Raw genomic sequence first — 14,329 nt, 5'->3', positions numbered from 1 at the left:
TCATTCTACAATACTAGCATGACTGATAGCAAAATCAGACAAAAGATACTATTTAAAAAAAAAAATTACAGGCCAATATCCCGGAAGAACATAGATGCAAAAATCCTCAACAAAACATTACCAAACAACATTCAAAAATATATTAAAAGGATCATTCACCCTAGTCAAGTGGGATTTACTCCAGGGATACAAGGATGATTCAGTATCTGCAAATCAGTGTGATCCACATTAACAAAATGAAGGATAAAATCATATGATCATCTCAATGGTGCAGAAAAAGTATTTGACAAAATTCAACATCTGCTCATGATAAAATCTCTCAACAAAGAGAGTAGAGAATATACCTTAACTTAGTGAAGCTAGGGGCGCCTGGGTGGCTCAGTCATTAAGTGTCTGCCTTCAGCTCAGGTATGATGCCAGGGTCCTGGAATCAAGCACCGCATCGGGCTCTCTGTTCAGCAGGAAGCCTGCTTCTCCCTCTCCCACGGCCCCTGCTTGTGTTCCCTCTCTAGCTTTGTCTCTCTCTGTCAAATAAATCTTTGGGAAAAAAAAAAATAGTGAAGCTGTTTATGACAGGTTCACAGTTAACATCACACTTAACAGTAAAAAGCTAAAAGCTTTCTCTCTAGGATTAGGAACAAGACAAGGATGCTCACCTCACAACTTTTATTCAACAGAGTACCAAAAATCCTAGTCACAGAAATCAGACAAGAAGCAAAAGGCATTCAAATTCATACGGAAGAAGTAAAACTACCACCATTTGCAGATGACATGATACCATATATAGAGAACTCTAAAGACTCTACCAAAAAACTATTAGGATAAATAAATTCAGTAAAGTTGAAGGATACAGAATTAATATATAGAAATCTGTTGTATTTCTATATACTACTAATGGACTATCAGAGAAATTAAGAAAACAGTCCCATTTGCAGTTGCATCAAAAAGAACAAAATGCCAAAAAAAAGTCTCCCCAAAACAAACAAAAAGAATAAAATGCCTATGAGTAAACTTGACCAAGGAGGCGAAAGACCTGTACTCTGAAAACTATAAGACATTGGTAAACAAAAACACTAATTTGAAAATATATATGCACCTCTTTGTTCATTACAGCATTATTTACAGTAGCCAAGACATGGAAGCAATGTAAGTGTCCATCAACGGATGAATGAGTAAAGATGCATACACACACACAGAGACACACACTGGAATTTTACTCAGCCAGAAAAGGGGACATCTTGCCATTTGCAACAACGTGGATCGACCTAGAGGATATTATGCTAAGGGAAATAAGTCAGACAAATATCATATGATTTCGCTTGTGTGTACAATCTAAAAAAACATGGAAAAAAAACCAGACTCATAAATGCAGAGAACTGGTGGTTGTGTGGAGTTCAGGCAATGGGCAAAATAGCTGGAGGGGATTAAGAGGTACAGACTTGCAGTTAGAACAGTACACCGTGTTAGAACAGTACACCGTTGGGAATGGAGTCGGTGATGCTGTAATAACTTTGTATGGTGACAGACAGTAACTACACTTCCTGTGATGTTTCATAATGTATATAAATGTCAAGTTACTGCTGTACACCTGAAACAAGTATTGTATTGTGTGTCAGGTATATTCAATTAAAAATACATATGCTTATTACATTTAAAATTTCTAAATCTCAACACTTCCTTGCCAATTATACCATCAGATGTGTCTCCGGCTGCCATAGCATCCTTCCCACTCTAGGAGCATATTTAGCTGTTCTTTCAATGACACTTGACATTCATGTGCCCTTCTCAGTATTTTGGACAAAAGCAAAACAATTGTATTAGAAAAACTCTTTGAGACTTACCTGTAGAAAACAGGGAATTTAGACTTGCATTTAAGTGTAGGTACTTTTTCTAACCAAAAATTAAATCAGAACAGATAAGATTTCAATGTATGACTTCTTTGGTGATTGATTAAAGGATAGCTTGCTAGAATTTCTCACAGTATTTTGGAAATGATTAGAAGCAAAGTAAAATTTATTGCCCAGCCCTGCATGACATAATGGAAATACTTAATAGAAAATAAATGGAACCTGAAAACAGATTAAGAAATGAAATTCATCAGACCATAGTAGGTTGAGATGTTTAGTTATAGGTACAAGAAGCAGCACATACAGATTTGAGCGAGAACCAGAAATTAATGTGTGTTCTTATATATGAGCATAATTTAATAAGCTCTATCTATAGCTATATATTTTTTTCAAACTGGGAATTATTCTATAAGAAAGGAAAAATTAAAAAGAAGACTATCACCTAATTTGGTGTGGAAGAAAATATCTTCAAACTGGAGGCTTTCATGTGCCTATGTTATACCACTATATTGCTGGAATTGTGAAGAGGATGTTTTTAGCAACTTACCTTCTCATAGAAGAAGACTTATGAGAAAAACACATTAGACAATTATTGTATTTAGATTTGATTATTATTGAAGGTATCAGCTTACAATTTCTCATGAAGATATCAGGGAAGTTGGCAAAGCAGCAGAGACCAGGAGGGCAAGGATGGGGACAAGAGTCACAAGGCATTTGGGTTGTAGCCTCACTTCCTCATCTACTTAACTTATGTCCTTAGATTTAGTGTTTGGCATTTTTCAGTGGTCTGAGAAAGTTATTAAAGAAGTGTCGAAGTCTAAATAGTCTTAAACACATAAATGTGTTGCATGGCATAAATTTGGTAATTTTTATTTTAATCTTTTTTTTTTTAAATTTAGGCTTTTGAAATACAGTACCAAATATAGCTATTATGGACATCCATAATAAAAGTACCTTCTCAAGTTACCAGCCCATGCCCCGGTGATCTGTGAGGGATGGTGGTCTCTAGTTCTTCCTCTTAATAAGGTTGCTTTCCATTCATGGGCGCCAGTGTCACTTGATTGAACTTTAAGAAACTTGTCAGAGGACTAATCCAGAGCCCAAATCTCCATTGCTCATGTTTCTGCTGGCTTTGCCTTTTCTCTAGCAAAACTTCCTACACTGGAATCTGGGTAAAGTATTTGAGCAAAACAGTGAGTTTACTTCTGTTCAGCCTGTTAACTAACAGTAGACTCAAAGCATCAACTATTTTTCTCCACACCTCAGAATCAGTTGACAGGATGATTAACTTGAAAAAATAGACCGGCAGAGATACCACAAAGCCTGCTGCTCAGAGTAGTTGTGCTGTGGCCAGGGTGGGATGGAGGACCTGCTGGGGATGTGCTTCCAGAAACGTCGACAACCTTCTAACACTTTCCTCTGGTAGAAACTTCCCAAAAAAGAGCCTCCACCATCGTAGGAAAGAATAAGCTGGTGTCCCTATAATGAAGGCCTTTCTTTTTCAATTGTTTTCCTTTCCATACCTGTTAGTCCCTATGGCTTAAAGAATAATACTTGGAATTGGGAATAAATTTGCATTAATCTTTTAAACTTCCCACACATTCTTAGTCCGTTTCTTTAATGTTCAAAATGGAGACAATACAGCCTGCCCTGCAATAATAAATAAAAATGGGGGAAAAGTTTATTTCTGGGGATAATGAAAAATAGGGTTTTCATCTAAAATGAGATCAAGCTGATATGATATCTGTATATTTATTCCATTATTGACATGATACCTCTTTCAAAATCTACCCAGATGGTTCACAGGCACCAGCCAGACCTCCTAAACCACGACCCCGCAGGACTGCACCGGAAATCCACCACAGAAAACCCCACGGTCCCGACGCATCATTGGAAAATGTTGACGCAAAAATTGCGAAACTCATGGGAGAGGGTTATGCCTTTGAAGAAGTGAAGAGAGCCTTAGAAATAGCCCAGAATAATGTCGAAGTGGCCCGGAGCATCCTCCGAGAATTTGCCTACCCGCCTCCAGTCTCCCCACGTCTAAATCTATAGCAGCCAGGACCTGTCCACACCAAAATGGCAAGCAGTCAATATCCCAGGATCGTGGAAAAGAGACAAGCGAGAGAAGGTGTCTCCTTGGCATGGCACCTTGAGAAGAGGCTTGGAAGGGCTGCTTCTCAGAAGACAGCTGCTCGCGCAGGATGGCCACAGCTGTGCTTCCTTATTTCCGCTAGCCATACTTTTTAAATCAGGGTTGAACTGACAAAAATAATTTAAAAACGTTTACTTCCCTTGAACTTTGAATCTGTGAAGTGCTTTTCCTTGTTTACAAGTTGGCGAAGTTGCAGTTTGTTTTTGTTTTTAGTTTTGTTTTAGGGTTTTTGGGGTTTTTTTTTTTTTGATCCCTGTACTGTGTTCTTGACAGACCCTTGGTAGAGTGGTCAGGTCTGCTGTAACATTTCCCACCAACTCCCTTGCTGTCCACGCCAGCAGCTGAGTCACACGTTCATTTGTATCTCATCCATCCCACCCCACCCCCCATGACCAGCTGGGTCCAGTTCCATTTCTCCCATTTACAAGATGCTTCAAAGGTTCTGATTTTCAACGTATTGAACTAATGCAAGAAAAGAAAAAGAAAAGTGTGTGGCCTTCACTACTGAGTCTTTTCTTTGGAAACCTTTGCTGTTGTGAGATGGGAAAGTTATGAATGTATAAAGCATTTTTTCATCCATGCACTCACTGATTTTTGATAAGGGGTTTTTCATATGATACAGAGGAACATCCCTTTTTAATGTAAGTTTTGTGATCTTTAACCCCCACCCCCTATTCTCATCTTTGTCATCCCAGGGGTGTCACGACTCTGTAAAAAACAAAATATTAGGAAGCAGCTACTGCAGATGTGGGAGAAATACACTTGCATATGACAATGCCATGTTGAAGTTATATAATGAGGTCCCTTGACTGTTACGCCTGCATTACTTCGAGGCATGCTTAATAAGAGGGCCGTCTCCCTGAAGTGTGTTAATAATTTTCAGATAAAATTATGATCATACCTTTCCCAAAGTGGAATAGAGTTCATTTCCTATATGAGTGATTACACGCTGGTACCTAACAAATGTAGGAACCAGTACATACTGCAGTGGAAAAAGTTAAATCTTTGATGCACTGTTAAGTGCCAATGCTACTGCGGCAGTGTTCTCCCCACCCCCCCTTTTGGGCAAAGTCTCTGCAATCAAATCAGAGTTCACATTTAATTTGTAGATTCTCATTGTTCCATCCAGTCAGGGAAAAGAAATTTATATAGTTTTGTTTTTTTTTTTTCCCCCAAAATGGAAGTTTGTCCTTCAGAAACCATGTTATTACTTTTAATAGATCTACAAATATTTATTGAGCATCTATGATGTGCTTGATGCACTGTGTTTTCAAAGCACAAACTGTCACAAGCTGATTGCGATATAATGTTTTGTTATTCTTTATCTGTGCTTTTGATGGCAAAAGTCTCTCTCTGAAAAAGCCTAATGAGAAGTTAGTGGAGAAGTGGGACAAAACCCAGGTCTGTGCGAAATGCGTGAGCCCACAGAAGCTTTTCTAAATAGGGACTCGTGGCAGGGTTGAGCACCTTTCCGCCACTCCTCTTTCAGCCTCACCCCGGGTGTGATGTACAAGGATGCACCTGACACTGAGCCTGTCTTTGGGATTCAGAAGGACAGGACCAAACATCCAGCAGGATGCCATGGAAATTAATCTTCAAGCCTGGAGCGATCACCAAGTTGACCAGGGAGAGGAACTACTGCCTTATTTTGCAAAGTGATGTGTGACATGTGCCCTTGATGGTTTGGCTGTCACGATAGGAGGTAGAGAGGAGTCACGGGCTTGGGTGTTTTAATTTTTCAAGTGATTTCACACTGGTCAGTGTCCTCAGAGAGGAATTTTCACTTTTTCTTAGATGTTTCACCTGTGAGCAGATATATGCGTCCATTTTTAAATGGCATCAGCTAATTCTTCATTGATTTAGGAACTCTGCATACATCATCGTGATTATTTTTTTTTTATCAGTCTCTGATGTCATGTTGGAATAGCACTATATGTTTTGTGTTTTTTATGACTTGCTGATCATAGGTACAACTAAAAGCCAAAAGTTGCCACTTCATTGTGAAAATATTGTTATAACTTAATAGAGTGATATAAAATACAAATGTGAGGAAAAACATAGTACGTCCTCAAACAGTTTTCAAATACTATGTGAAAATTTCCAATGAGAATTAGAAGAAGATGATAGAAATTTAGACCTTTTTTTAAAAAATTCTGTTTTGCAAAGAAGACATTAGCCTCCACTAAAATCTCTGCATCTTGTATTCAATAGCAACCATTAGTTCTATCATTAAAAGATTGAATCAGAAACTTCTATGGAATAGAATGGAAAGAGGAAAACTTTTTATCAAACACGGTCATGAAAATCCCATTGCTACCTATTACCAATGATAACCTCAAAATTTTTTTGTGTGGAAATAATTAAAAATATTTTAAATTATAAAAATGACTATCCATTAATTGTTGGAAATGATCAACGCTTGGTTTCACTGTTATCCAGAAAGACATTCCTCCCATTTCTCAAGACTTGGTCATGCATTAAGCCAGTGCACAGTATAATCCATATAATTAAAACAAAATCATGGCCAACACTAACCTGCTCTCCCTCATCCCCCAACATGTTCTGAGGATAGAAGTACTTATCCTCAATGACAGTCCAGTAAATTAGTCTCCATAAGTTCTTTTTTTCCTCTTGATGTCTACAATATCCTGGCCAAATTTTCTAGAATTGAATCAGAGCAGTCCTTCTGGTTAACTTGAGCTTCCTTCCACAAAATGACCTTTAGCTCTTCCCTGTCCCCTCTTCTGTCGCCCACATTGCAAATAGTCTTACTAAAGCCCTAATTGCAACTTCAAAGGGCCCGTTTGTTAACTCAATATCTCACACACAAGAACACTTGCAAAGATTTCTTCATAATGTGAACTCTTTTCTTTTTCAGTTCCAGAAGCATTTCCTACAGTTTGGACATTACTTTTCCTCTAGAATTTTCAACTTGAAGCTTTAATTTGCACTGAATTATCAGACCTGGTTAAAATTTTAATTTTTTTCTCTTAAGCTGACAGATTTGGAAGCAAATTACAGTGTGTTTTCAACAACATAGGCACTGTCTGTTGACCTGGAATTGTAGTGCTTCTAAGAAAAGTTTCCAAAAAAAGACAGCAATAGAGTGAAGGGTTTTCTTCCCAATTACTACTTTTTTTAAATGCCTTTTTTAAACTTGTCTAATGTGGCAAAATAGCTATGTGTTCAATTAATTTATATTCATCTTTTTTCAATTCTGGTTATTATGTAAACTCAAGTACTTTATCTGTTCTTTTAAGGTATTTTATAAAATGAGTTAACAAAATGCAGAGGTGGTATTTTATTTTTCAAATGAACACAAACATTTCTTTCACAGCATTTCTATATTTTCTTTTTGGTGCTAAGGAAAAAGACATTGGATTCAAGAGTTGAGTGGACAGAGTGGTATAAAATACCCATCCCAGGTGGTTATTAAATACCAACCATATCATTTTAAGATATTTACATAAATAAGCTCCTTCCTTGTCTTTGAACTGCAAAAGTTCTATTAAAGTTCCAAGTAAGAACCATATCTGGGAAAGGCTGAATGTCTTCAGATGACAATCAGAATTCCTAAACAATTGTAACATCTGTTCTCTAAATTCTTGGTTTTTCTAATCATTTATTTTATAAGGAAGAATATATAAAATGGGCCAGTATAAAACGGGGAGGGAACAATGGAGACTAAAAAAAAATGTTAATAACTACTACCATATAAAGAACCATAAAATGTGAAAGTAATTGATACGTGCAATATCCCACACATAGTAGTAATAGTTATATTCTCAAAGCACATACAATTAAAATTGGGGGATTATACATAAGCAAATAATTCCAATACAATAAATGCCATATATAAATTTTCACATTGTACTGGAATTATGTATTTACAGTACGTGCTAAAGAACTTTTATTGGGCCCTTACTTTTTGCAAGGAACTTAGTAATAAAACATTTAATCCTCTCAACATCCATTAGGCCTCTTCTAGGACAAAGAAGTAAAGGAGGGTATGATACATTCCTTCTGGAAATTTCGATGAATGATAAGGCTGAATAGCATTTTGGCAGCCTAAAGGAGGATCACGATTTTTGTTTTTAAGAACTCCAGAGGTGGGGCGCCTGGGTGGCTCAGTGGGTTAAAGCCTCTGCCTTCGGCTCAGGTCATGATCAGGGGTCCTGGGATCAAGCCCCGCGTCGGACTCTCTGCTCAGCGGGGAGCCTGCTTCCCTTCCCCTCTCTCTCTCTGCCTGATTCTCTGCCTGCTTGTGATCTGTCAGTCAAATAAATAAACAAAAAATCTTAAAAAAAAAAAAACAACTCCAGAGGTAAGACATTTCAACTAAGAGCGGCACACATCATAGAACAATTATTTTAGGCAAAGAGGAGAAGTAGTGGGACGAGGAACACAGAAAGGGCTAGGGAGAGGACGTTGGTGCCCGTTGATAAAGGACCACACAAGACATCTAAGATTTCTAGGAACCATAAGATTAGCAATCAGTTGCTGGAAGTCAGAGTTGACAGTAACCATGAAAATACCCAGAGGGATGAGGGTGTGCCTCCCAGGAATTGGCACATCAAATGGCAGGCAACAGGCTGAGGAAAATTTAGTTTCCATGCCTTTTCTTCACGTCCCTCTTCTGTCTGATTGGCACATGAACCTTGAACAGTATTCTTAATTACCTATTTTTGCTTCCTTCTCATCCCTGCTGCCACGACACTCTCTTAGGTCTGAATTATGACTCCCTTAGAATTTGATCTCCTGGCTCCAGTGCAAGACAGAAAGAAGGTTCTGAACATCAAATCCGATGTTGCTCCTCAATGTAAAACTCTTTATGGCTTTCCATGGTGGGACTTCCCTGTCTGCAGTCCTCTTGACCCCTGCCTCCCTCCCTCGGCCCTCTTCACCTCTGCTGAGCTTCCAGTTGCCCAGACATTCTTCATGTCTTTGTACATGCTAGTTTGGAATATGCCTTTCCCTTTTCTCAGTCCGGCCCAACTCTCGTTTTTCAAAATCCAGCTCAAGTGCTGCCTCTGGAGAAGGCACAGGCTGAGTTGAGCAGGTCATCTTTTTATGCCACACACGATAGTCCCATCATACATAAGTGGTTCTGCAATCACTTCATTCCATGGGTTGTCCCAACTAGACTGAACTTCCTTAGTAGAGGTAGCATATCTAATTGCTGTGTCCCAAGCTCCTATTACAGAAGCCAGTACATCATAGTGCACAATAAAACATTTGAAATCAATAAAAATTGTACGCTTAAATAGCCAATACTAGAAACGGTCCTGAGTTCTGGTTTCAGCTCTGCCACTCTCTGCATGGACCGGTATCTCTGTTTCTCGCTCCGGCTTTCTTCACCCATGGACCGGAAGATATATAAGCCTACTCACTAAAGTGACTACAGTAAAGACTTCAGCTTCGGGTCACTGTTGGGATGGGGAACACATTACTTAATAAGAAAAAAAATCAGATTCACCAAGTAAAAACTGGGAGATTTTAAAATTTATTTTGGTAAATCTCAAATGTGCCTTTTAGGAACTTGAGAAGCTAAGAGAATACTTGGTTCTCCATAAGGAGATTATGATAAATGTCTACTTAAGGGATCACTGCTCACACATTCATATGGCAACAGAACAGTGGTTAAAGAGTACGGGCTGTGGAACCAGGATGCCCACAATCAATCTTTACCTCTGCCCCTTCTGAGTTATGTGACCTTAAGCAGGTCTCCTAACCTCCCTGTCCACTAGTTGCCCCATATGTAAAAGGAGAATGGCAACCACACCTACCGTAAAGGATTGATAGGGAGACTCAATGAGCGAATCCGAATAAAGGACTCAGAACATGCCTGGCACCACTGAATGCTCAATAAATGGCAGCTCTCATTACCATATACCCTCCTACCTAGGAACTTAAGCCCCATTTCATCTCCTAGAATCCCTGGAGTGGACTCCAGAGAGAATCATCACTTTGTCCCATCACTTCACAAAGCAAAGGGTAGACAACAGTGGAACAAGACCAGTGTGGCTAAACTGAGGAAATTTGAAACCTTAAGGGTAATGGTCTATACATGCTGCTGAAAAGTTGCAGAGAGGAGTTTTTAACAGAACCTTTACTACCATCGTGCATTCTGTCCTGAGCTTGTTACTCAAAGCCCTGTACAGTGAGGGTAGAGATTAGAGATGGTGAGATGGCTGGACTGCCAACCCCAGTCTGGGTTCCTTGAGATCTGCTTTCTTCCCCATTGACTACAACCTAAACCAAACCTCTTTATTTACAGACAAAAAGGTTTTTTTGGTTTTTGTTTTATTCTTCATTTAAAATCTATTTCGTGCACAAAAAATAATTTTGTCTCTAGGATATAGAGAAAAGTGGCAAAACTAGTGAGTTTCCTTAGTGCCATCATATCAAATGTAGCCAGATGTTGAAAGGACTTTTCCTTTTCTCCTAGAAAGAAGTTAACGCTCCAAAGCTGAAAACAACATATGAAATGCATCCATACTCTAAAAACTCACCGGACAAACCTCTGTAGGACCCATTAAGAGGCTGGTGGCAGAATTTTCTTCTGCAGGCTCCAAAGTATATAAACAGAAGATGGGCTGATTCAGGGGTTGGCCTGGGAGAAGTTAGTAATGGATAAGAATGTTAAGGACTGAATCCATCTCTCCCAATCCAAGTCATTATATCTCCAAAAAACCGATTGCAGAGATTAGAAAACTGTCATTTCTTCCTATTAGATGTCTGGGCAGTGGGCTTCCCCATCTGCCATCTGTGAGAATTTGAGCGAATAAGAACAAAATGATCTGCAGTGAGTCACTGACAAGCAGCCCCACCCCTGGTGTGCGGGGGCGAGGTGGGGGCGAGGATGAAAGGATGCCCCATTCTCACGGAGCAAGCAGACCCTTTCCAAGACAGCTGAACTTGAGCCATCTTGATGGGACCCAAGAAGGCCACCGACAAGCCACAGTAACCCAAGCAGGAAAAGACTGTGGTGTATGCCACCAACGCAGGCATGAGGGAGTGCAGCCAATGGATATCTTGTGAGTCAGACAATAACCTAGTGAGTGACTTCCTAAAGAACGTATGAGCACAATGAACAATTTACCAAACACACACACGCACACACACAAACACACACAGGAAAGAAAGAAATTAAAAACTACAATTGCACTTGTGAAGAAAAAGAATGTGCTCCATTAAGTCTCGTTCTCCTGTCCCAACCCTGAAGCAGCAGAAACCTAGAGGAACCATAGAAAAGAGTAGGTCTTGCTGCTCCTATTCTGGCCCCTGAGACTGAAGCCTGACACTGGACCAGCTGGACTGAATTAGAACCTTGATGACCAAATAAGAAAGAGAACTAATAGTCAAACATAGTGATATTAGGGGGAGAAAAATTATAACCATGTTGGCAGCCCATCAGGTTCAACGTGTTCAGTAAATTGGTTACTAAAAAGAAAACAAAAATCATTTTATTTAAAATGGACTTTGGTGGTTTCCTTAGCTTAAAAAATATATATATATATTCAAAATCTTATAACCACCACCACAGGGTGCTTCTCCGGGAAGAAGCTGCGGGCTGTGCAAATCCATTTGTTTCTCTGGAGAAACTTCCTGCTTGGCAACCTCAGTTCTGTCCAGCCCTGGAGCTACAAACTCAGGTTATCTTCCCCCCAGTCTCTGCAGTGGAGACTCTGCTCTGTCACCCAACAGGGCAGGGTCCAGCCTCGTCCCCTAGTCTCCCTTCACTGCGGACACTCATTTTCTCCCAGTAGACTATCCAAACCTCATTTGTTAGCTGGTTTATGGAGTAAATATGTGGGGCATGAAATAAAACATCTGGCATCCACTTAACTAGAATATCACTGACTGTGATATACTCTCAAAAGGAACTCTACAATTCCCTGAAGAAATGTGCCTGTGTAAGATACAAAATACCTTTGCAGACAGTTAAACAACACAAGTATCTAGGCTCTAGGCTTTTCAGACTTGAATCAAAAACAGCAATGGCAAGAGAGTTGTTGTATAAATGCTTAATCAAGTACAATGTGCAATGTTATTTATCTGGAATTTCTTACAAATAAAGGGGTGGCATAAAAAGTTGAAAGCAAGACTAATGTATCTCTTTCAGGCTTTGTAACCAGTGCTGACATAATTAAACATTTATCGAGTCCTTTGGATTTGGGACAGTGTTCTATTTTGCTTTCAAAGTTCTAGTCCTCAAAACTCTTTTGAAATAGGTACATTCCACTTGGCATCTTCTCTTTGCACATTAGGAGAATTTATAAGGCCGGAGTCAAAAATAACTTTCCCTGGGTCACTCAACAGTTCACGCGAAGGGCTAGAATTATAACCCATCAATTAGTCCCAGTCTGCACATTCAATATTAAAAATAGACCTCAGAACAATCAGGCAAGAGCTAAGCAATCTTTTTGTGGGCAAGAACGGAAATTGAAAAGGAGCAAGGATGACTTTCACCTGCTACCATTATTGCATATGGCAGCAGTGTGGGCCAGAAAGATAAACATGTTTATCAACCAGTTGTTTTGTGTTAAGAATGGTTTGGCAATTGGTCAACACTATTCTGCACAGTGAGCCGGCTCGTGTAGCTGAAGCTGAACCAGACGCTGCAAATTCTGCAATGCAGCAGCCACTTGAAAACGTGCAGGAGTGAATCCCTCTGCATTCCAAAAGGGCTTAGCTCCATACTGCGGGTCATTTGAACTAGCCATTTTCAATGTGTATAAATACCTATTTGTTACTGTGTATATGAAAAAGAGGAAAAGAAAAAAATTACATGACAGCATACCATCTCTCCACAAAAGCAAAGCAGATACTTGGTCGATTCAGTGAAAAGCCAATAAAGCAGGGAAGGGGAACAAATAAATATTCTCACAGGTTAAATCAAAAGCAGCTGTTTCATTATGAAGCTTCAACATGTAACACAGAAGCACTTTTGGCCACCAAGCTATTAATCTCTGAGAGGCTATAAACTTGTCGTGTTAAGGACGCCGCAAATCCAGCTTGAATATACTTTGCTTTTCACATTAATGGCATGTAAGGGCACTTAGGTCTCTTGTCATCACTTCAGTGCCTTGGGGAGACCAATGTTCTCATTCTCTTCTCAGAGGACCACTACACCACTTTAGTGCGTGACTTGTCAATCCTTTGTGGTATTAACCCCTTAAATTAAATTCACTTGGAGTTGAAGATTGGAACGAGAGCACTTGTTTCCCTTTAGAGATCATACGCTATCATTCCACCTGGAAAATTCACAAGCATGCAAAAGTATTCAAACCCTCCAGTGTTGATTACGATCTGTTCAGATAGGACTATGGAGATTCAAACTGCGCTTTCCTCAGAAGAATGGTCAAGGATTTGATAAAACATTACTGATAGAATTCTAAATCACAGCGTAGAATTACCAGTGGTCAGACTCTATTTTATGTTCTTTAAACTCTACCATCCTAAGATTTTACTTCATGCACAAATGTCTTCATCTACAATGAAAAATACATGCCACAGGATACTGTGAAAATCTGCACTGAGTTTAAAGGACTTTCAATGGTTACAGTGCTATTCTCTACATTTTTTAAAAATATATTTATATTATTAAATTCTTAACATTTTTTACAAAGATCAAGAACTGAGACTCTCTTTCATTGTTTACAGGCTCATTTTTCCCCAACTTCCCTAATGCATGGTTTTCATATATAGTTTCATCTCATCCAAGTTCTCAGCAGTTCTAAAATCTTATGTGTGTGTGTGTGTGTGTGTGTGTGTTTGTGTGTGTGTTTAAGGGCGAACGGCCCCCAGAAAGAATTGTTCACCCATAACTTCAGAAGTCATCATACCATGATATCACCATGTTGTTCGCCCATAACTTCAGAAGTCATTAGTCCATGATATTCCACTATTAACGCCTTGTCATATAAAGACCCAGGAGAAATGTTAATCAAATTGGTGACTGTCATTTTGGTTTTTGACCCATATAAACAAGTCATATTATCTCTCTGGGCCCATTTCTGCAACTACAACATATCAAGTGTAGACTGACTTTTTTCTATATATTCTTTCAGTTCTAAATCTATATGGAAGGAGAACACCAAGATGGCAATGTAAATGGCTTCTGAGTCTCCCTATTCCCATTGATGCACTGATTATACCATTACACATGGATCATTTTTCTCTGAGAGAATTCCAAAAACTAGATAAGTTATTCCCATAGAGCAGACAAGTGAGAAAATACCTAAATACCTACATCTAAACAGGTAGGACAAGTTAAGATGCATTCTTGCCATAAACCCCACATCAGTCATAGCATCATGCAATT

At 39.1% G+C, this 14,329-nt stretch overlaps 1 protein-coding gene across 7 annotated transcripts in view; it reads left to right on the top strand.

The window, feature by feature from the left end:
- Nucleotides 1-4,583, top strand: part of CBLB (Cbl proto-oncogene B) — a 215,759-nt gene extending 211,176 nt beyond the window's left edge. For all 7 annotated transcript variants that reach the window (XM_032852101.1, XM_032852100.1, XM_032852099.1 and 4 more), the window contains one exon: nt 3,643-4,583. In XM_032852101.1, the coding sequence (XP_032707992.1) occupies nt 3,643-3,902 (260 nt within the window). In that variant the 3' untranslated portion in view covers nt 3,903-4,583. The remainder of the gene's footprint in view (nt 1-3,642) is intronic.
- The last annotated feature ends 9,746 nt before the right edge of the window (nt 4,584-14,329 follow it).

Source organism: Lontra canadensis, unplaced genomic scaffold (genome assembly GCF_010015895.1).
Source record: "Lontra canadensis isolate GAN:19392208 unplaced genomic scaffold, GSC_riverotter_1.0 scaffold6, whole genome shotgun sequence".
NCBI lineage: Eukaryota > Metazoa > Chordata > Mammalia > Carnivora > Mustelidae > Lontra > Lontra canadensis.
This window is presented reverse-complemented; position numbering and strand designations above follow the sequence as displayed.